Below are 22276 nucleotides of genomic sequence, written 5' to 3'. Positions count from 1 at the left end.
CGGCTGCTATTGTGAACCCTAGCTATGGTTCAGATTATTTATTTATTAAGAAAATATAGAATTTCACATTTTCAATTGAATATTAACATATAGTGATTAAATATTATTTAATCCAGAATTCCAAAAACAATATATGTTTATGTTAATAGTATTACTTTTTATTGTGAATATCGGTAGTGTTGACCCGTCTCACATATTAAGATCCTTCAGACGATCTCATGACTCTTAAAAAGCAAAAACTTGTATGAGACGCTCTCACGAGTCGTATTTGTGAGACGAATCTCTTATTTGGGTCATCCATGAAAAAATATTACATTTTATGATAAGAGTATTACTTTTTATTATGAATATAGATAAGATTGACCAGTCTCACAGATTAAGATCCGTAAAACGGTCTCACATGAGACTTCCTCCTCTCAAAAAAGAGAGAGTTGTTAGAAAGAGAGTTGCTGGTTTCCTGCTAAAAAGATAGATTTGAAGACGAGTTTAATAAAGATTTTTTATATATAAATATAATTTATGAAGGTACAAGGAAGACAAATTTAAGTCGGGCTTTTTTTAAAAATATTATAAATTAAAAAAATCTTTATAAAAATGTTGCAAATCGAGAGCATTTATAAAACTAGTACAATTCGTAATTCACTGCACCGGATTCTAACAGCGACGGTTAATATCCGTCGCCAATAGCGACTGTTCTATAATCCGTCGCCCACAGCGACAGCTTAACACCCGTCGTTCATAACGACGGTTTACTAATCCGTCGCTATTGGCTACGGTTATTAACCGTCGCTCTTGATTCTCCGTGCCACCTTTTTATTTTTTTTATTTTTATTTAAATAAGTCTGAATCCGGTGCAGTGAAATGCAGATTGTACTAGTTTTATAAACACTTTCATTTTACAACATTTTTATAATGTTTTATTTAATTTATAATATTTTAAAAAAAGCCGACAAAATATTGCATGATATTACTGTAAATAATAATATTGACGGCGTGCGATTAATATACGCCGTTAATGTCTAGAGACAATTTTTTTAAAATTTTTTTATTATTAACAACAACGCATATAAACATGCACCCTGTTAATAATATTATTAACAGCGTGTCTTTATTGTGCGCTGCGAAAATTGCATTGTTATTTTAACAGAACACATAAATGCATTCTACGGATATTACTATCTGTAGCTCGCTTTTAATGCACGCCGTTATTTCTGTCATATAAAAGCACGCTGCACATATTACTTTTAACGGTGTGCACTTGACAATAACGGCGTACATTAATCGCACGTCGTCAATATTATTATTTACTGTAATATCATGCAATATTTTGTCGGCTTTTTTAAAAAATATTATAAAAATGTTGTAAAATGAAAATGTTTATAAAACTAATACAATCCACATTTCACTGCACCGGATTCAGACTTATTTAAAAAAAAATAAATAAATAAAAAGGAAAGGGGGCACGGAGAATCCGTGCTAGACTGCACCGGATTCTAACAGCGCGTTAATAACCGTCGCAAATAGCGACGGATTATTAAACTGTCTCTATGTGCGACGGGTGTTAAGCCGTCGCTGTGGGCGACGGATTATAAAACCGTCGCTATGTGCGACGGTTATTAACCGTCGCTGTTAGAATCCGGTGCAGTGAATTACGGATTGTACTAGTTTTGTAAATGCTCTCAATTTGCAACATTTTTATAAAGATTTTTTTAATTTATAATATTTTTTTAAAAAAGCCTAAGAGCACATTTTATCACGTTTTAAATGTTTATGCATCATGTTTATGAATTTTTATGAAATTATAATAAATACGGTGCATGCTTGGTTTAAAAGAAAAAGTTACGTATATGCATGTTTTATTAAGTGATGATTATGATGCTATTTTTGAAGGATGTGAATTGGTTGTGACTGACGATGTATATGTATACGATGATATGATTAGGAGATATCGTGAGGGAAAAGGCCCCAGAGGGAGCCCGTTTACGGGAGAAGGCCCCAGAGAGAGCCCGACGATCGTATTTCCATTGACATGATATGATGAGCTGAGGCCCGGGCTCAGTGGACGGGTAATGCTGTCGCTGATGTCCCTCGCCGCCCGATACCGTGGTTATACGTAGATGGATCCATCGATAGAGCTGATACGATAGAGCTGATACGAAAGTCACAACTAATGAACTGAATTCAATTAAAAGAAAATGTTTAAGTTTATGATGACACGATGAGCTGTTTTGACACGTATATGATGACATGAGATGACATGTTTTGACACGTATATGATGACATGATTTGACACGTATATGACGACATAAGATGACATAACACGATATGATTTTTCACGATACGTTTACATTAAGCTTTTAAAGTTCATGAAAGGTATGTTGAGTATGATATTTTTCACTGTTGTGTGCTATGTATATGTACTTGTTATTCATGGTACTGGTGTGTTGAGTCTTTAGACTCACTAGGCGTGTGTGATGCAGGTGAGCTTCATGATGAGGAGACTGGAGGTGCCGAACTCTGAGTAGGCAGACCTGGTGCGGTGACATAACCCGAGGACCACATGTTTTCCGCATTATGATTTATGAGATTGAAAGGAGAAGAATATTTTTACACGTCGATGATTTTAAGATTTTTATTTGTTTATGGCTATTTTAAACCGCACGATTTTAATGTCAAATATTTAAGATCGTTTTTAAATGTTATAGATAATTACGATACGTTTAAATGATATTTCGAAAATGCAAGTTTTTAAAAAAAAAAAATTCTGCAGGCCTTTACTTTTAAGACAAAAACTTGTATGAGACGGTCTCATGGGTCTTATTTGTGAGACGGATCTCTTATTTGGGTCACCCATGAAAAAGTATTACTTTTTATGCTAAGAGTATTACTTTTTATTGTGAATATGGGTAGGGTTGACCCGTCTCACGGATTATGACCCGTGAGACGGTCTCACATGAGACTCACTCTACTTTTAATATTGTCTACAAACATTTTCTTTTCACGTTTACGTCAATTTAATTTAGATCCCACCCACCTTTTTGGGGATAGCTTCTAGAAAACAGCCGGGAGTACTTTGGAATATTTGTGAATATCAACTTCTGTTTTGTTTCAATTTTTTGTAATTTTTAACTTAAAATCATAAACAAGTTTGAGATGTTTTTTTTTTCCTAATTCTGTTCTGAGTGTGTCTCATGTGAGACTGTCTCACGGATCTTTATCTGTGAGACGAGTTAACCCTACCCATATTCACAATAAAAAATAATATTCTTAGCATAAAAAGTAATATTTTTCGTGGGTGACCCAAATAAAAGATCAGTCTCATAAATAAGATCCGTGAGACCAGTCTCACACAAATTTTTGTCCTTTCGTTTAATAGTTTAAAATTACTATTTAATATTTGTATGCTTAAAAACTTTATCATAATTTTACAATTGTTCTCAATTTTTAAAAATATTATTAGATATTTTAAAAAATTAAATTTTATTTATACATGAATTTAAGATTTTCTAACGGAATTCATAAACCTTCAATGATATTATATTACAAAAATTAATTTTTTTAAAATATATAATGCATTTTTATATAATTTTCATTTTCATACTTTTTTATGTGCATTTATACAATTTTTCATTTAATTTTTTTAATTAATCTTATATAATTTTTCACATATTCATGTTATAAAAAAATTAATTTTGACACAAAATATTAAAGATCATATAAATTCATTTTCGATTGTGTAAGTATCAAAATTTAGATAATTTAAAAAATAAATGTTACATAGTTTAATGATATTTTTCTCATTTTACTAAAAAAATAAGTTTGGAAAAAAAATTTCTCCACACACTCAAACTTTTGCTTGTATTAGTTTTTAAACTTTTATTTTCAAACACTTCTTCTTTTTCTTATCACTTACTTTAAAATAAGAATAGATCTAAGGTCCGACGGATCTTTATTATTGATATGAGTCAATTTCATCTATATTTATAATAAAAAAATAATATTTTTAACATAAATATAATAGTTTTTCACGAATAGGTCCAAATAAAATATGTATCTCACAAAATTAATTATTGAGATCATTTCACAAGAATTTTGTGTTAAAATAATCTCTAAAAAACTCACTTTAAAATATAAAAAATATCTCCCAAATACTCTCTTTATATATAGGAAGATCGAAATTCTTTTTTAAATACCCAAAATGCGAAAACAAAAACTGCACCTACTTAACCTTGAACGGGGCAAACGACATGAGATCCAAATCTCCCCTTTGGACGGCTGGTTCCTATTGACTACATTTAACTAATCCATAAGACAAAAATTATTATCTAAAATTAAATTATTAAAAACTGCATTCATGAATTAAATTCTATAGAAAAAAAACATGTTTCATAAATTCTACTAAAAGTAATTTAAATATTAATTTGATAATGTTTATATTTCCGTTTAATTTTAGATACTTTCAACTTAATCGAAAAATTGCCTAGTGTGTTTAAGATCAAGAAAATCAATATGCAAGTCGAACTCAATATAACAACAAACCAATCAATTTTATATTTCAGGATCAAACCAATACTTGCTCAAATTTGTCTCGAGAAGCTCATAAAACCCAAAAACATTCACAATTTAATCGATCCATCTGGTTTTTTTAGCAACTTCATCTACATTCCTTGCCAATGCAAGCATTTACACACAGATAACTATTTAACACCAAACATAAATAAAACTTCAATAATCACAAACTCTTCTGGCATAACAATCAAATTAAAGAATTTAATCTGTCTCTTGCCCTTGAACAACAATCTTCAAAATATACTGCAATACTGCATGTACCCAAGATGTTGACAACGACTCCAAGAAATCAACAGATGACAAACCAATACAAATGTTTCAAAGGCAGACACCAATATATAAGAATTGGAATCCAGGCGTCATGTGACCTCATAAAATCAGGTTGCGCTGGAAGTATAGAAAGAGAGGAAACAAGATCTGCAAAGGGTGGAGAGAAAAGTACTTGGGAAGCAATGGAGTCCTAGAAGAGATCGGCTTTTCTTTTATACATGTCCTGCTTCCATTTAGGCAACTTATAGAATGCGTCTTTTGTCATTTCCAGTACGAATTGGAATTCTTTGTCAGAGAGATAAGCCTGAAATGGATCATTACAATAAGCAGAGTGAATTATTCCGAAGTGGGACAGATTAAGGGATCGAAAGCTACAAACCTCTCTCCTCTTATAATCAATTCCAGTCACAGGGTTGTCAGATTTAGCCTTGAGCTGTTCATAACTAAATGTGCTTTGACTGGTTTCCGTGTTGTTTTTGTCCTGGTCAATATCAGGCTTTGATCCTGAATCCTCCACATTTGTCTCTGTGATAGGTTCAATTGTTTCAGATTCCTTGACTTCCACAACTTCTTTGGAATTTTCAATCTCAGCAGAATCTTCAAACTTCGCTGCAGCTGCAAGAATTGTGACTATCTTGGTCAAAGAACTAAATTGGCTAATGTTAAAAGTCTATTTACGCATTAGAAGGGGCAGGATTATAGTACCATGAGGACTAGTCCCTGCAGCTGGACTTCTATTCAAGCGGGAAGGAGAAACATCTTCTTTCTTTTCGGCAGTCAAAACAGATGATAAAGCAGCCACTGCAGCTGCTCTCTGTGAACCCCCGCTTGCTCCCCTGGGCTTTGAGGCCAAACCAGCTTTCGGAGATGGAGAGGATTTAAATGCCGAGTTCAAAGCAGCTAATGCTGAAGCTCTTTGAGTCGGTCCCCCCTGATTTGTACCATTGGCCTTCTCCTGTTATGTACGGAAAAAAAAACAAAAATCAAATGACAAAAGGAAACAGTAAGAGTCGAAGAAAATTCCTCGGACCAATGTTACCTCCACAGCATGGCCAGCACCAAAGAGTAACATGACCTTCTTTTGGAATGAGTTTCCATGCACCTGCAGGCAAATGCACATGTATCATTTGTCAACACAGGCATGTAACATTAGGAAAAAGATTTATATCTACAGAAGTGATTGAGATGAAACAAGCAAACTAACAAATTTCACAGAAGATATCAAAGGTAAAATTTTGGGTTAGGACTTAGGCACGTCCTCATCGTCTGTGTAAAGGTTAACACTAAATTAATCAGAACCAGAATAACATCACGAAAACATCCAACTGAAAATAGCCATCTATGACATACGCTAGCTTTTGCAGGATCCCATGAAAAATACGAGGTAAAGAAGCATGGCTCGTTTCCTTCTGTGACTTTGTACAATGGAACATTTGGAGACAACCCCTCCAATGAAGAAGCCATGTCAAGATATTTCTGCAGCATGCTTCAAGCAGTCAATAGAGCACAGATAGGAGATGCAACTTTAACAACTGAATGTCCAGTACCTGTCCAAATTCAAAAGCATTTTGCCTCTCTTTTGGGTCCACAGACTGACCAATCCATACAAAGATTTCGGCATGTGTGTCAAGTATCAATATATCCTCGGTTAAGAGGTCATCTTGAGAGAAGTTGTATATTTCTTCAACCTAGAAAACAATAATTATTTAGAAAGCCAAGTATTTAAAGCTTAAATGGAACTTCTTAGCCAATTTTTGTTAACAGTATATACCTCTAACTTTCCTGGGCGTCCACATGGCAGCATGAGCATGAGAAGAAAATATGTCAAAACAAGCCAAGAGATGTTACTACTACACTCTAGATATCAACATAAAGAGACCGAGCAAGCATGGAGAGAAAAATCACCACATTGACGAAAATTGCTACCTTTATTGAAGGAGAACCCAAATAAATGGGGATCTCTGACAACCTCCGAGGATAGCTTCTTGCTGGTGTAATTTTGTTTTCCTCCAAGAGCAAACCAAAAAGATGAGTTTTCAGTTCCTTCTTTAGCGTGTTTGATGACTGAACCAGGCTGAGTTATCAAGGTAATGTAGTTGTTAATTGCAATGGAAGATTCCATAAAGATACTTTCACGTGTATAAAAAGGACCCCTAGTAATGACATCTTCTAGCAAATTGAATTCATCTCACAAATATGGAGCATTAAGAAACTGGTTGAAATAATAGCTCTGAAAAAACAGATAATGTAGTCCTAATATCATATATTTGATGTTTGCACTTCACAGATAATTTCATTGTCCAGAGCATGACACTATACATATGACACAAGTTGTGACATCCACAATGAAAATCATCCATGAAATCGAGAACTTTTTGCTCAAATCAATCAAGAAATCAAAATCTTTATGCCTGCACTTCATTCAAAGACATTGTAATACAACTAGTTTTTTCTTGAACAAACCATCCCAACACATATTCCTCAATGGAACTGAATCAATTCCAGAATACTTATCATCTAGTTGCCTCAACTATTGAAATACATGTTTAGCATGAAGATTTGAAATTTGGTAAATGTGATAATCTTATATTTGTTTTGGTTGATCTAGTTTCTTTTTTAATTGACATAAAACTCTTACAAATTGGCTTTTGATAGCAAATAGATGACAGATTTTGATTATAACATTGCTGAAATTTCCTCTCTTCTTCATCTTCTCTCTCTCTCTCTCGGTTTCATTTTTTCTCATCTCTCCTTGTATCCTCCCCAATTCTTCTTACTCATTCTCTCAGTTTATCCTACATACCCCATTCTCTTCTCGATTTTCCCGGATCACATGCAAGAAAGTCACTCTTTTTCAGTTGGTGTCGACACCAACAAGCTGGATGATAATTTAATGTAATAAATAGATAATTTTTTACAAACTTCATACCTTCAGAAATTCTGCGACTTTGGCTGCTAGGTTTTGCTGTTCAAAGGTGCTTTGATTACCATGCCAACTAAAAGAAGAAGATCCAGATTGCAGCAGAAAACATTCATTTGAGTTTAATGATGTTGCCACCTGAGAAAATAACCAAATTAGATTTATAACATCATAGACATTACCCAAACATACAACAGTTCGGATTTCATACAACTACGATCAAATAACTAGGAGACCAAGTTTTTCTCAACTTGGATGTGCCAAAACCTAAACCCTACAAACAGAACTCTTTGAAAGAGAAAAGCCTCAAAAGTACACAGCATTAAGTATAAACGTGTCAATGGACGTACAGCTTCAACTTGAATGACTTTGTTATTATGCAAAGAAGTTCCTGATATTAGCATGAGTGCAACACCATCAGCAGTGTATGTTTCATCGTTCAAACCTTTGTCAGCAATATAGTTCTTGTAACCTGAGCTTATTCCACCCTAATAAAACATGTTGCGATTATTAGAGAAAAATTCATGGATTCACTATCATTTGATTACAATTTACAACTTGTTTTTCTCCCTTTTATTCTCAATATCCAAAGACATACCTTGAGGACCACCATAGGCTGGAAAATGGCAACAAATTGAGGCGGCTCTTTCCCTTGAAATATCCGACCCTGCACCGGTCTTCCTTTCAGCGAGTTATACATTGTGCTGGACAATCTATCAGCGAGCTTTCGATCCCCCTGTATATTGGGGACCAAGTTTTATTAGTGACTAAATGGCAATATGATTGCAAATGGAAAATATACAAAATTCAAAGCTCTTAGCCTCCAGATGTCAGAAAAGTACAGGCAGCAGGCATGTTCTCAGCTCATAAAAAAAATTGGAGGAGAGCTGTAGGCAGGCTCAGTGAAATTGCAAGATACAACCACCCGCCCCATACACACAATAATACTAACAGAAAACTGGTACATTTATACAAATCCAGACACTAATCTTTAGAATTAAGCCTTCTCCTTCCAACGTCTTCAGTCAAATGTAGTGGTAAGCGCACGTCTAATTGTTATATTTACAATTAGGAATAGATTGTCTTAACTATTTAACCGACAACACTTTATGGTACCTCAGTGCTGTCTTTTCCAATCCAAGAACACAAGTAGTAATCTTCCTTTCTTTCAGAAGAATGGTATGTATAGAGCACAATATAGCAATCCCCACTGTAAAATTTACCAATGTCTTCATTGGGCACAAGATTTTTGCCACCTCCATTTATGTGCCAAACCTAAAAATAAACAAAAATTAAAACTCCAAGCAAACCTATATAATAACATCTATATCTTAGTCAATTCCAGAAGGACCGGACCGTAAAAGAAAAGCAGGGAATGGACCTCTATCTTTCCACTCCCTTCAAGCAGTGGAGGGACTTCCTCATTGACCGGAGTACTTTTGCTTGCACCCTTCGTGGAAGCACCTTGTTGCTTCAACAAAGCTGAAAAATTGTAACATATTTGTTACTTAGAAGACGTGTAGAGCAAATATACCTGCAAAAAAGGGAAAAAGACATACCCGCTACTTTTCCTCTTCCCTCCTCAGCCACAGAAGGTGCTGACCCTAAAGGCCATGAATCAAAGTTGGATTTGAATGCATGTGTCTCGTGGCCTTGGATAAGCCGATATATATGAGTTGCTTTTGGTCTATTTTGGCTAGCCAAAAAATCCTGGAACATCATTTGGCTGAGAAAATCCATATATTACGTCGTATACAGATGATATTAATCATTTTTACCTCTGCAACTTGAATAGCAGCTTTCCTCTCATCAACTTGAGTCACCCGACCAACCCAAATAAATACTTCAGAACCACAATCCAACAAATAGCAATTATTGTTTTCTAGAACTGACTTTGAAAGATCACCGTCAACTGCCTTGAGTTGACCTAGAAATAATGCTGTAGGGAAAGGACGTAAGCACAAGTTAATTACTGTCACCATAAATGTGGCGCCTCTTACTTTCTAGATCCAATTGATCCATCAAAATCAAAAAAGAAATGCCCAATTTCACGTCATCAAGAACTTGATTTTTTATGCTATCCGTTGCTAATAGATTTAGCAATTACCATAGGCATACAAACTTATAACGACTAATGACTAACTCAGAGATAAAACTAATCAGATGTGAAAAATAACAACCTATAAAGCTGGGCAGAAGTTTTCTCAGGAATAATATCGTCTTCAGTAGCAACCTTTTTAGCAATTGGAGCAAACCCGCCAAAGAGAACCCAGAATTCACCAGAATCTGATTCAGCTTGTAATTTTCCATCATCTGAAGTGGAGAATCACATTCAGAGACAATTTATATAATGCCACGTCAAAAAACAACAAAGTAACATAAAACACCAAATAAAACAGAAGCCATTGAAGGAGTGTTCTTACCGACGATGGCAACATCACACTTCCCTTCATGGTGTTTGTCCTTCAAAAACTGAATTACTTCCAATGCTTTGGCTCTCTCCTGAATATTGGAGTTTGCACCATTGAATTGAAATATCTTGCCTTCCGTGTCGAGAATAAAGACATCGTCATGATTTAGGGAGGACCGGGAGAAAGGAACCTACATGTCATAGGAATAACATTATTTTATTTCCTGTCGATATTTACAATTATGTGGTACACTGGATGTTACTCCACCTGCTTCAATCTCACAACTCTTTTTCCTTTACAAATATACAACCGCGTTTCAAACTCTTCTTCTTCTGGTTTTTTAAATCCAGATGCAACACCACCTTCCAATGGTATGATGCATGGCTTGAAATATGACAAGAATTTGTCAGACTCATGCCCTTGTATTTCCCTGTATTGCACAGCCCGACCACCCAGAACAACATCTAGTTCAACAGTTTTGATAGCTGCAGTTCCAGCTTCATCCTAAAAAAACATGAAGCTTCGAGTTACAAGATTGACACCATTGAAGTGCTCCTAGGACCAAGAAGTATAAGTTTGAACCTGGCTAGTATCCTTTCCAAGCCAGAAATGTATGTCGTAAAGAAAAGCACCTCCTTTACCAGCACTTGTCTACATGTAAGAGAGAGGAAACGATTAATTAAACATCATTCTGACACATAGAGCCTGATTTTCCTACTTCTAAATCAAGTACGTCCAAATGGAAATTTTGAAAATTCAACGCATAACTACAGAGTGGAGGAAACAACCAAGCACCTGTAGAACAATATAAGAATCTCCCGAGTAGAATTTACCAAAATTAGATTTTGGCCAAGGAACAGGTTGGAAGTTCTCAATCCTCCAGATCTCGGTCCCTCTGAAACGAATTAAGTCTAACAAAAAAAGTAGAAACTTCAAAATGGAAAAACAAGTCCAAATGAATAAAAGTGATCAAATATGTATTTTTCACAGAAATCGTAAGGGTGCAATAATATAATTGGTTGGTGGATACATTCTCTGACCCGCTCCGTGAAATGCAGGTTCCAGAGCTTTGGATGAGCTAGACATTGTCTTTTATCCTGCCCGCTGCTAATGATTGTGATACAGTGAAAAGATTTTTCCAGAAATATATTTCACTTCCTCAAAATAAATTGCCGGAAGAAAACAATAACAAGAAAGTTATACTTATAAGCAAGAAATTATTTCAAAAATGTGTACTCCACAGTGATTGTTGCATCAAGCATCATAACACCTCCATAGAGGAGAATATTATAACAAAATGCTACCATATACAAGAACAGGAAATCAAACAAGAAAGGACTGTTCAAATCACAACCCATAAAATCTTTTTTTTTTTTTGATAGGAAACATTAATATCTTATATTAAAACATAGTTACATCATAGGCTTGGATAAGTAATCCGCCGCCATATTACAATATCGATAAGAAAGCCTATCAACTAAATCATCTTAAGCAATAAAATCTTTAATCCCAAGAACAAGATAAGCTTATCACAGTATCAAACGAAAATGAATTTCCAATCTCTCACTAAATCCGAAACCCTTAGGTGAGAATATTGTTCCAAATTTGTTGCCCACGATGCAATCTGGATTCTTATTTTTTCCCATACTTGCTACGACGGAATCCTCAACATCCTCGAAGATTCTTTTGTTCCTTTCCACCCACAAAGACCAAAATATGAAGTGCATAATCAGGTGCCAGAAGTTGCTGATTTTTTTTTGATTTTGACACCCCGATCCCGAGTAGAACAAATCCCTAGCTTGTCTCGGAGCCACCCATTGCAAACCAAACTCTTTTAAAACTTTTGACCAAATGATAGTAGAAAATGGACAATGCAAGAGTAAGTGGTCCTGATCCTCTTCATTGCTTCGGCATAAGCTACACCATTGCGGCCTCAAGACACATTCCTTCCACCTCTTCTGCACCGAGTCACACGTAGGAAGTTTACCCAATGCCACGATCCACGAGAACATCTTAACCTTCTGTAGGACTTGTACTTTCCAGATATTATTAGAAATACAAGATGAAAGGAAATTAGAGTAAGTAAAGAATGAGTTATAGAAGGAAACTGACAGAAAACAACCCCGAGGAATCACCCAACCATACTCTATAATCCTCTACCCCCATCTGCAATCTAACACACTGTAACACAGTCATCAACTCAGTAAATTCCCCGAACTCCCTCTCACTAAGATCTCTCATAAATCTGACATCCCAAACTATCGAAGAAACATTCCCAAAACTAACAACCTGGAAGAAGTGATTGATTAGTTTATTGGTATCAACAGAAATTCGAAAAAGAGAAGAGAATCTAGAATTGAATGAAATCTCACCCTCCCAAACATCCTCCCAAAAACGAATATTATTCCCCTATCTAGGCACCAACCTAATAAGTTGATAAAAAGACTGATAAGACCGAGAGATGCACTTCCAAGGGCTTCTGTAAGTCACTTTCTCCGCCAACCCCAAATCCCACCCGTTATCCTGAGTCCCGTATATGCTCTTAATAATTTCCTTCCACAAAGATCCACTATCCACCGATCCTCTCCACCACCATTTCTCAAGTAAGGCCTTATTCCTTAGGCAAATATCCCCCAAACCTAATCCGCCTTTGTCCTTTGGTTTGCACACTTGCTTCCATCCGACGACATGACAATTTTTCTCCCCGTCACCACCATCCCACAAAAAATCCCTCATCATTTTCTCCATCAATGCAGCCACCTTCTTCGGAACTTTAAATAATGACATGAAATAAGAAGGCATCGCACAAAGCACACTCTTAATCAAAATAAGCCGACCACCCCTGGATAAGAACGTTTTTTTCCAACTAGCCAATTTCTTGGACATCTTGGAGAGAACTGGTTCCCAAAGACCAACTTGGTTGGATTGCCCCCCAATGGTAACCTTAGATACTTAATAGGCCAACTCTCCTTTTTGCATCCACTAGACAACGCCATATCATCTACTTCTTCTTCCGAACAATTCAATCCCAAAACCACACTTTTCCCTAAATTAATCTTCAACCCAGAATATTTGCCAAATCGTTTGATAATCTCTACCAAAGCCAACAAATCATTTTTTGAATTACCGAAGAACAACGTATCATCCGCGAACTGAAGATGCGATATACCCACTTTCTCCTTACCAACTTCGAATCCCTCGATTAAATTCTCCATCCTTGCCTTGTCTACCATCCTCCCCAACCCATCAACCACTAGATTAAATAAAAACAGGTGATAGCGGATCCCCTTGTCTTAGTCCTCTTCCCCCTTTGATTTTCCTACACGGTTTCCCATTAATAAAGATTGAAAAAGATACATTTGACACACATCCCGTCATCCATCGTCTCCATCTCTCCCCAAATCCTTTCCTTCGAAGAACAAAATCCAGAAATCTCAAATCGACGTTGTCATACGCCTTTTCCAAATCTATTTTCAGCACCAAACCCTTCTTTTTTTCCGACGATATTCTTCCACAATCTCATTAGCTATTAGGCAACAATCCAATATATTTCTTCCTTTAATAAAAGCACATTGATTTTCGCGATTGTTTTTCCCAAAATTCTTTTCATTCTATTCGTTAGTACCTTAGCCAATATTTTATACAAAGTCGTAGTCAAACTTATCGGTCTGAAATCATTAATCTTCCTCGCATCATTTTTCTTTGGAATAAGACATAAGTAAGTCTCATTAGTAATCCCATTAACAATTCCATCTTTGTAAAATTCTGCAAAAACTTTCAACAAATCCACTCGCACCGTATCCCAGTTACTTTGAAAGAATGCCATCGTAAAACCATCCGACCCGGGTGCTTTTGAACCATCACTGTGAAACACTGCTCGTTTGATCTCGTCCTCATCGAAAGATTTTTCCAGCTCCTCAGCCTCAACTTGATGTAAAGGGGACCACTCCAAACCATCTAGACCCCTTTCCACCTCATCAACACTGAATCCATCACTATCTGATTCCCTAAACAAGAACCCATAGAACCGTAAGATTTCCTATTCGATTTGTTTTGCATCGGTAACCACCCTTCCGTCATCCAATTCCACTTTCTCTATCAATGATCTACTCCTTCTGTGATTGAGCAATGAGTGGAAGAATTTTGAGTTTTGATCCCCCTGCTTTAGCCACTTAATTTTCGCTTTTTGGCTATTGATTTGAAATTGTTTAAAAGCTACTGTTTCCAACTCACACCTCAAATCCTTCCTCTCTCGGTTCAACTCTTCCGACCAGCTGCCTCGTGCCTCAATCCCATCCAACCGATCTATCTTGTTGGTCAACTCATTGAAATTGACCCCCACGTCTCCAAACACTTCTTTGTTCCAAACCGAAATTTTTTTCTTGGTATGTTTCAATTTATGCATGAATTTATACCCTTCCCACCCCTGACATACCCCATCCGTCCACCACATTCTGACTTGCTCTTTAAATTGACGATGTGATAACCAAGCATTTTCAAATCGAAATGGTGTAGGTCCCCATTTCAGCTTGGTATCATCCCGCAAAACAGGACAGTGATCCGATGTAATTCTTGGTAACATTGTTTGTCTAGCCGTAGAGAATAATCATTCCAACCCCCTGAGAAAAGGAATCTATCCAGACGACAACAAATTGGCACCTCTCTGAAATTAGACCATGTGAACTTCCCATGGAGTAACGATGGATCATGGAGCTCCAACTCTTCCACCAACGCATCGAAACATGACATACTAGTAGTTACTGATTGACTATTCAATTTCTTCCCTACATTCCTCACCACATTGAAATCACCCCCTAAACACCAATTATTCCCACAAAGCGTTTTCAGTCCCGCTAGTTCATCCCAAAAATTCTCTCGAAGCCTCGGTCTAACCGGACCATAGATTGCTGAAAACCACCACGTAATCCCTTCATTTTGTTTGATTTCAATTGAGACAGAAAATTCCCCAATCAAATTATTAAGAACGATAATCTCGCGAGGATCCCACAACACAAGGATGCCTCCTGAACTTCCAACCGATGGCAAACACACCCATTCAACAAATCTAGATTTCCACACGCTTGCAACAAATTTCCTATCGATTTTTTCACGCTTTGTTTCCAAAAGAACCACAATGTCCGGTTTTTCATGCCTTATAATTGTCCTAACCAACTGTCTTCTTCTTACTGCCCCACCACCTCTGATATTCCACGAGAATAGCTTCATAAAGTAACGCTATTTCCCCTCAATTGACTGCCTCTATCATCGGTTGAGTCACAAAGAATTCTCTTTTCCTCATCCTCAGAATTAACAGTAGGCCTACTATCCTTTTTAAGGCTCTGCTCATCACACTCAATACCTGCATCCTCCCTTTCTCCACAAGTTTTCTCCCCCACCACAGCCATTGGTAGTACATCTCTCTCGTAATCAGGCTTACCATCAACCCGGCCTAACCCCCCTCCTAAAAAACCACTAGAAATACCCAAAACTGAAAATGAAGAAGGAAGAACGGAATGAAGTGAAAAGGAATGAGATAAAGTTGAATTTTGAATACCATGAAGTACTTGTCCCACATTAGGCATCGATTTTTCTGGTGTATTAGGCTTTGAGTTGTTACCTTCCTCTGATGAGAAAAACCCCGCCAATTCTGCTGGTTCATCTTCTTCAGCTGCAGCAGAGTCTTCATAGCAGAGGGAGCTGTTACTCTCTGATTCTGAGTAATAAATTTCCGCTTCCTTCATTTCATCTTCTGGAACGTCAGGATCCAATCCCTGTAAGTCTTCCAAATGATCATCCAAATTCAGACGATGGTCTCCCCCGATATTTATATCCATGACTGGCTTCCCCACCGACAACATTGACTCTTGCTTCTCCTTTTCACCCATCTTTCCTCTTCTGCAGTACGTTTTCCAAAATCTGTTCATTTTAGTGCTAAACCTCTCATTATCAATCGAAGAACCGTGGCCAAACTCCTGTTGCTTATTCATGGATTCAATAGAACATGATCTGAATTTTGTTGCATCTTTTGGATCGATATTACTCAAAATAGTGTTCACTTTTCCCCCTTGTGAATATTGCATTGTAGATGAACCTTTATCAGAAAGTTTTGTCTGATCCTTTGATTTATCGGACCCACTTTTAACTTCCAGTTTATGTCCTGACCTTGCTGATTCACCTCTGCCCTTTATGTCTTCCGTGAAGGTTTATTGTCCTTGTTTTGCATCTAATATAGCTTTTCCTTTAGGCTGCTCACTGTTTAATGCCTCCTGTGCTAGCAAATTCCTATAAATGTTGTTATTACCCCATCCCGCCAAAGTTTTCTTCCCATTCACTAAGACTAGAGCGTAGGTCTGCCTTTCGTATTTCTCATAACCACTGATGTCGAAGGATTCAACCCTAATACTGATTCCTAAGTTCCTCCCTTCCATTGGTATATTCATCTAAGTATGAATAAAACCTCCTTGAGTACCTTTCACCTTTATCTTCGCTGCCCCGAGAACCCTGAAGTGTAGAGTGTCAACCCTAATGGCCAACAATCCCCCGCATTGCTCGCCAATCAGTTTGAACGTAGCAGGAGACCATAGATCCCAAGGCACCCCACTAATCCAAATCCAGCTATTACAGCATCTTTCCATCGGGTCCTGCATGTTGATATCTGCATACCACCCTTCGAATTCCAAGGTCACTCCGTATTCAAAAAATCCTCTTTTCAAATTGACAAAGTAGGAGAATTCAGCCGCATTGGAAGGCCACCATAATGCTTTATTGGCTTGAAAAGGAAGTAGCTCAATTTTCCTTTTTGTTTCTTTCCCAAGCACTCTTACGATTAATTCCCAAGAAGAATTAACTCTATCTCTGGTTACTATGATTGCCTCATTCCAGTTCTTCTTCATTCTCACCTTATCGCAGTCTACCGGCACTCTAGTCGTTTCCAAATTTACATTCCTCCCCTGAAATTGCGTTTCTTGCTGATGAATCTTCGGCTTCAATTTTTCCGCACCTAGAACACGATTAATACTCGAATTCCCCTTGTAGAAATTCCTTGCCATCAACTTGTCCAGTGCATTTGTAATCTTTATCCACCCCTCTGAATTAAAACCACTAGGAACAATCGTAGACTGTCTTCTTCCATGAATATTATATTTGGATAGCTCTATAAATCTTCCACGTTTATTATCAAATACATGGGTTGTGAAAACCGCATTCTTGCCTCTAAACCTACGGAAATCCGAGCCTGATTGATATGAATCGGTGTACTCCTTGAATCTTTGGCTAATCCATCGCGCCTCATCACACTCGAAATCCAGCATGTAGCTGGTTTTCCTTGTTCGCTCTGACCACCAAATCGACCGACCCACATTACCCAATCGCAGGGAGAAAGTTTTAAACTCAATCTTTACCGTTTCTTCAAAAATACGTATCTTTGGATCATAGAAATCATGCCGCCGATTCCTTAAGTAGCTCGGAACCATCTCAGCGCTGAACTGATAAGACCACCAAAGCTCAAGTAACAACTTACAAGCGACGAAAACAGCGAATCCAACGAAAAGAAAAAGTGAAAGGATAGGATAAGAAAACCGGCAACCGTTCTCCGGTGCCGACCGACGCTAATACCGATCGACGGAGAAGAGTGACTAAGGGTTAAGATGGAATATTGGTGACGACCGAGAAAGCGGGAGGCACAAAGGAGAGAGCATTTTTCAAAAATTCTCTCACTAGGGCTTTTTTTTGTGAAAGTACAATTGATCACCACACAACCCATAAAATCTGAATTAAAGGTTTGTGAAGTAAAAATCAACAGTAGCAGGTATCTTTTGTATTCTGAGACAAAAGTGTGCCAGCTGGAGTAATCCTCAACCACCCATCATTGCATTTATGAAATACTTGTTTCTTTCAAGTAATCCTTTTGACTAGTAATTTCCACAAGCTTTTATGCTTTCTCTTCAGAAGAATTATAGGCATGAATATGAGGCAAGATTCCGATGCAGAACCATAAATACTGTTTCGGAGCATTTTGATACATAAATAATGTTTATTAGCATCAATCCTTTTAGTTTGAGAAAATGAAACTCTTCTGAGCTTAGTTCCTTCTGAAATCTATTTTAAGAAACTGATTTTGAGAGTCATCAAGAGAGACAAACTTGTACAGTGTATAACTTCTTTATTGTCATACTTTGCATCTCGACAACCGACCTTTCCAGTAGTTTAGATAATCCGGTTTTCACAATCTAGATGAGGTCAAACAACGCTGATTCTAACTAGTGTTTTGTTAGCCAACAAAATAATTAATTCACACCATGGAGATAGAATTTCAACAAAAAGTTTTTGAGTTTTACTTTTTCTAGGACATCCAAGGGATCCAGAATAAATCGAAAACAGAAATCCAGGCAAGATTTACTTATGCGCCAGAAACACCCATGAAGTTTACGTGAATATCTATCATGTAAAGTAAAAACAGGATGTCACTGTTATCTGGATTTGGTTTCTATGACATTAATAAGTAGCTAGTACAGTTCTATACCCTTGGTTTTTATCAAGTAGCACATCCCAAATTTTCACCTACAACCGCAGGCTAAAATATACTCACGTCATCCAATTCCAAACTAGCTTGAATATATTCGTTTACCCAAACTAACTTCAATATATTATCTTATATATCTGTAACAGGAGCTCTGGACACATCACCTGGAACAGACCAAGGTTTGCAAAATAACGATGACCAGATATTCTTCAGTTTTTTCTATTATTAAAATGACCCCCCCCCCCCCCCCCACCCCTACCCCCAACACACCCACCATAGGAACTACTTAATATCATATGATTCGTTGATGGGCAAGAAAATTAGAAAAATAATCAGAGGTCTGAAATCCTAATGCTACCTTCTTGGGGGTTTACAGGCTATAAGAAGGGGGAAATCAATATGTGCATCTCTGTATTTTGACTCTCTTAGGGTGCGACCTTCCTGTACTGAGCTCCTTTCTCTCCCTCCTAATTTCTAATCTCACGAGAGTTTCATCACTCCTATCCTACCCATATATGTGCTTCAGCCTTTGCATCTGTGGATGCCTCCAAGCAAAGAGTCTTAAATGTTGTTCCGGGCTTAGGACTCGTATGCCACCAATTCCAACTAAAATTCCAACTTTCAGGCAGGCCGCCATTAAGGAGCCACAACATGAGAATACAAATAAATCTGATTACAAAAACCAGCTCTTGGACACTTGCGTGATGATTCATAAACCTTCGCAGCTAGATGAACAAATTAGTCAAAAAGCAAAATTTTCCATACTTCAAAAGCTAAAAATAGAAACTTCAATACATCATCGGGCTCCATTTTTCAATCGATCCCCTTTCAACATTAAGAGAACACGATAGCATTGTACAAAGCAAATATCATCCGTTTCTTGAGTTTTCAGCATTAGACTAAGTAAAGATCATAGAAAGGTGCATATTTCTCCGATCAGATTAATCAACAACAGCTTAGCGAATGCAAGAGCAAACCATCTTCCAAATAACCGAGAATAACACTTCAGATCACGACAAACAAATCAAACGATCACATAATGCATACCACGACATAAAATAAATATATCAAATTCATGAATGAAGAAGATCCGCTTAGGAAATATCAATCGACAAACCTTTTCAAGATCTCCAAAATCCTTTCTTTCTTCAAAAATTTATGAGAAGCAGAGAAGAATGCTGTCCTTGAAAAAGAGAGATTTCAAGGAAAAAAGGAAAAAGGTTTAAAGGGAGGAGCGAACAGTATGCAGAGCTGGCTATTACAAAAAAGGTCGGGCAAAGGAAAAAATTATTACAAAGAGAAAAAGAGAAATCAATAATTGATCCACTGTACCGTCATAATATTTGTGATATCTGTCATAATTTCTGTTTCCATTTAATTTTATTTGTATGATTTTCAAGTTTATTATTTTATTTCTACTTTGTGTTTGCTTTTTACTGGTCACGAGTTTTGGTATTCAGTGTATTTATTTTTCATAATAAAAAATAATATTTTTTAATAGATTACTCAAATAAGAGATTGATCTAAAAATACGATTAATGAGATCGTCTCACACAAGTTTTTATTTTTGGTATTTATAATACGTCTTTATTTCATATAAATCATTATATATATATATATATATATATATATATATATATATATATATATATATATATATATATATATGTGTGTGTAGATGAATTATAGATAGATAATCTCGTGTTTTGGAACAAATATAACGATTAATTTTAAATTAATGATATTGAAGATTGCATCATGTTTGGATTAGCACTTAATTTTTTTTAAAAAAAAATTAACCTTGTAATACTTGATCATAAACATTTTTCCAGGGGTTTGAATTGGACTATATAGAAAATAAAATTTTGTTCTTTTAAGGCACGTTAATTGTTGATGGTGAGTTTTTTTGAATATTTGAATATATAAGATTGATATTAAATGTAGAATGACTTTTGAGTACTGATTTTATAGATATGATCAGCGTTCAAAACTGAACAGCTATAATTAGATTGTACAAGATTTTTATTCAAAAATATTACTCAATGTCAGATATTTTTTGTATTTTGCCAAAATGGTAAGCTGCATTAAATATCTGAACTCAAGATTCGTTGATTATTGAGTTCAGTCGTATTATAAATAGATTAATAGTTATGCTGAAATTCCAAAATTGTTATTTTGGATTCCGATATCGTCAAAGGCACTTAAACTTTCGTTGTTATGAGAGTTTACTGAATTATTTGACTATCGAGTTTAATATTTTTTGATTTCTATTTTCGGCCCATCATCAAAACTTAAAATATTCCAACATGTATATATGATTAATTTTGTTGCATATTGATATAAAAACACAATTTATTTAAATTATATACTTCCTACTGAGTTTTAATTTATTAATAGATTATTTATATTATAACCACGATAACATGTATGATTTTTCAATAGTTATATGAGAAGTTTTTTTATTTTTTATTTTTTGAGGAAAGGAACATGTGTTTTTGTCGAGTCATCGAGATTGAACATGTATCGATGCACCCAAGTCCTACACTTTTCTTCGTGGCATTGGGTGGCTTATCCAAATTTAGAAAATCTTGAATTAGAAAAATAAATAAATAAATAAATAAAGGTCGGAGGTGGCCCGGTCGAATTTTATTTTATTTTTTTGATTTGTTATATTTATTATATTAAACATTTGATTGGGGAGTAGGTCTTATGTGAGACCGTCTCACGGATCTCAATCTGTGAGACGGGTCAACTCTACCCATATTCACCATAAAAAGTAATACCCTTAGCATAAAAAGTAATACTTTTTCATGGATTATCCAAATAGAGACCCGTCTCACAAAATATGACCCGTGAGACCGTCTCACACAAGTTTTTGTCTTGATTGGGTCCAAATTTTATAAAATATAGTTATGTTTTTAATATCTCACACGAGGGAGACAAACCCCAACAATTAAGTCCCCCAATTCCATAACCAGAAACATGTACACGCATTGAATTGTATAAATCAATCACAAGCCACGAGACCAACCACCATATATTTATATAACATCACAAGAGGTAATTTGGCAAATTTTAAAGCCTCACGTGAATGAAAGGTGAAGCACCCGCAATAAAAATTAAATTAAAATATTTCGTTACGGCATGCAATATCACACATACAAAAACACAGCATTAAGTACATATTCGATTGTATTATTCGGCCCCGAGGGACACAAGGCTTACGATTCGCGACTCCAGAATCGACGCGGAGTTAGCAGTAAATGATGTGAAACACCTGCCAGAAATGCTGGTGTGAAGCATCGAAATCTCGATGTAGCAGCTAGCATAGTAGTACGTGTTCTTATCGTATATATCATATGAAAATTAAAGTAAAACCCAACGAAGCCCTTCAAAAACCTAACATGCACCAATCGTTGGCAAGAAGTATGCTGAACATACCGCAACTATTTTCACCTGTTATGCTAGCTGCAACGAGTGCATGCCGGTGTGAGGCAGATTCACGAAAAAAGGTTCGACGAAATATTCCTCAAAGCGTATTCATTAATGGTGGCCAATGATAAAAAAAAAAAAAAAAACTTGAGC

General features: G+C 36.2%; 2 protein-coding genes across 2 annotated transcripts; both read right to left on the bottom strand.

Annotated features, from left to right (window-relative positions):
* Window positions 1–4600: 4600 nt before the first annotated feature.
* Window positions 4601–19968, bottom strand: LOC140832229 (villin-3-like). Its single transcript, XM_073196128.1, has 22 exons — window positions 19809–19968; window positions 11201–11274; window positions 10966–11065; window positions 10753–10821; window positions 10438–10674; window positions 10183–10360; window positions 9942–10072; window positions 9538–9699; window positions 9319–9469; window positions 9141–9241; window positions 8876–9034; window positions 8358–8495; window positions 8110–8247; window positions 7769–7897; window positions 6766–6913; window positions 6611–6621; window positions 6387–6527; window positions 6190–6315; window positions 5879–5941; window positions 5545–5794; window positions 5219–5454; window positions 4601–5143 (listed from the first exon to the last, which is right to left on the bottom strand). The coding sequence occupies exons 2-22, from the start codon at window positions 11254–11256 to the stop codon at window positions 5030–5032; spliced, it is 2838 nt and encodes a 945-aa protein (XP_073052229.1). The 5' UTR covers window positions 11257–11274; window positions 19809–19968; the 3' UTR covers window positions 4601–5029.
* On the bottom strand, window positions 13619–15396 carry LOC140831871 (uncharacterized). The gene is made up of 3 exons (XM_073195587.1): window positions 14846–15396; window positions 13796–14177; window positions 13619–13696 (listed from the first exon to the last, which is right to left on the bottom strand). The coding sequence occupies exons 1-3, from the start codon at window positions 15394–15396 to the stop codon at window positions 13619–13621; spliced, it is 1011 nt and encodes a 336-aa protein (XP_073051688.1).
* Window positions 19969–22276: the final 2308 nt, after the last annotated feature.

The sequence above is a fragment of the Primulina eburnea genome, chromosome 5, assembly GCF_022965805.1.
Source record: "Primulina eburnea isolate SZY01 chromosome 5, ASM2296580v1, whole genome shotgun sequence".
Lineage (NCBI taxonomy): Eukaryota > Viridiplantae > Streptophyta > Magnoliopsida > Lamiales > Gesneriaceae > Primulina > Primulina eburnea.
The sequence above is the reverse complement of the archived record's forward strand: the minus strand, read 5'-3'. Positions and strand labels throughout refer to the sequence as shown.

Excerpts from the sequence above, each read along its gene's own strand:
- LOC140832229 (XM_073196128.1), bottom strand. The coding sequence starts at position 11,256 with ATGTCTAGCTCATCCAAAGCTCTGGAACCTGCATTTCACGGAGCGGGT. Across the intron at positions 10,073-10,182 it reads GTGTGATGTTGCCATCGTCG|ATGATGGAAAATTACAAGCT; the intron begins GTAAGAACACTC and ends TCTCCACTTCAG. Across the intron at positions 7,898-8,109 it reads AAGTCATTCAAGTTGAAGCT|GTGGCAACATCATTAAACTC; the intron begins GTACGTCCATTG and ends TTATTTTCTCAG.
- LOC140831871 (XM_073195587.1), bottom strand. The coding sequence starts at position 15,396 with ATGAAGCTATTCTCGTGGAATATCAGAGGTGGTGGGGCAGTAAGAAGA. Across the intron at positions 14,178-14,845 it reads CTCCATGGGAAGTTCACATG|GGAATCAGATAGTGATGGAT; the intron begins GTCTAATTTCAG and ends GTTCTTGTTTAG. Across the intron at positions 13,697-13,795 it reads TGTATAAAATATTGGCTAAG|CTAATGAGATTGTGGAAGAA; the intron begins GTACTAACGAAT and ends GTTGCCTAATAG.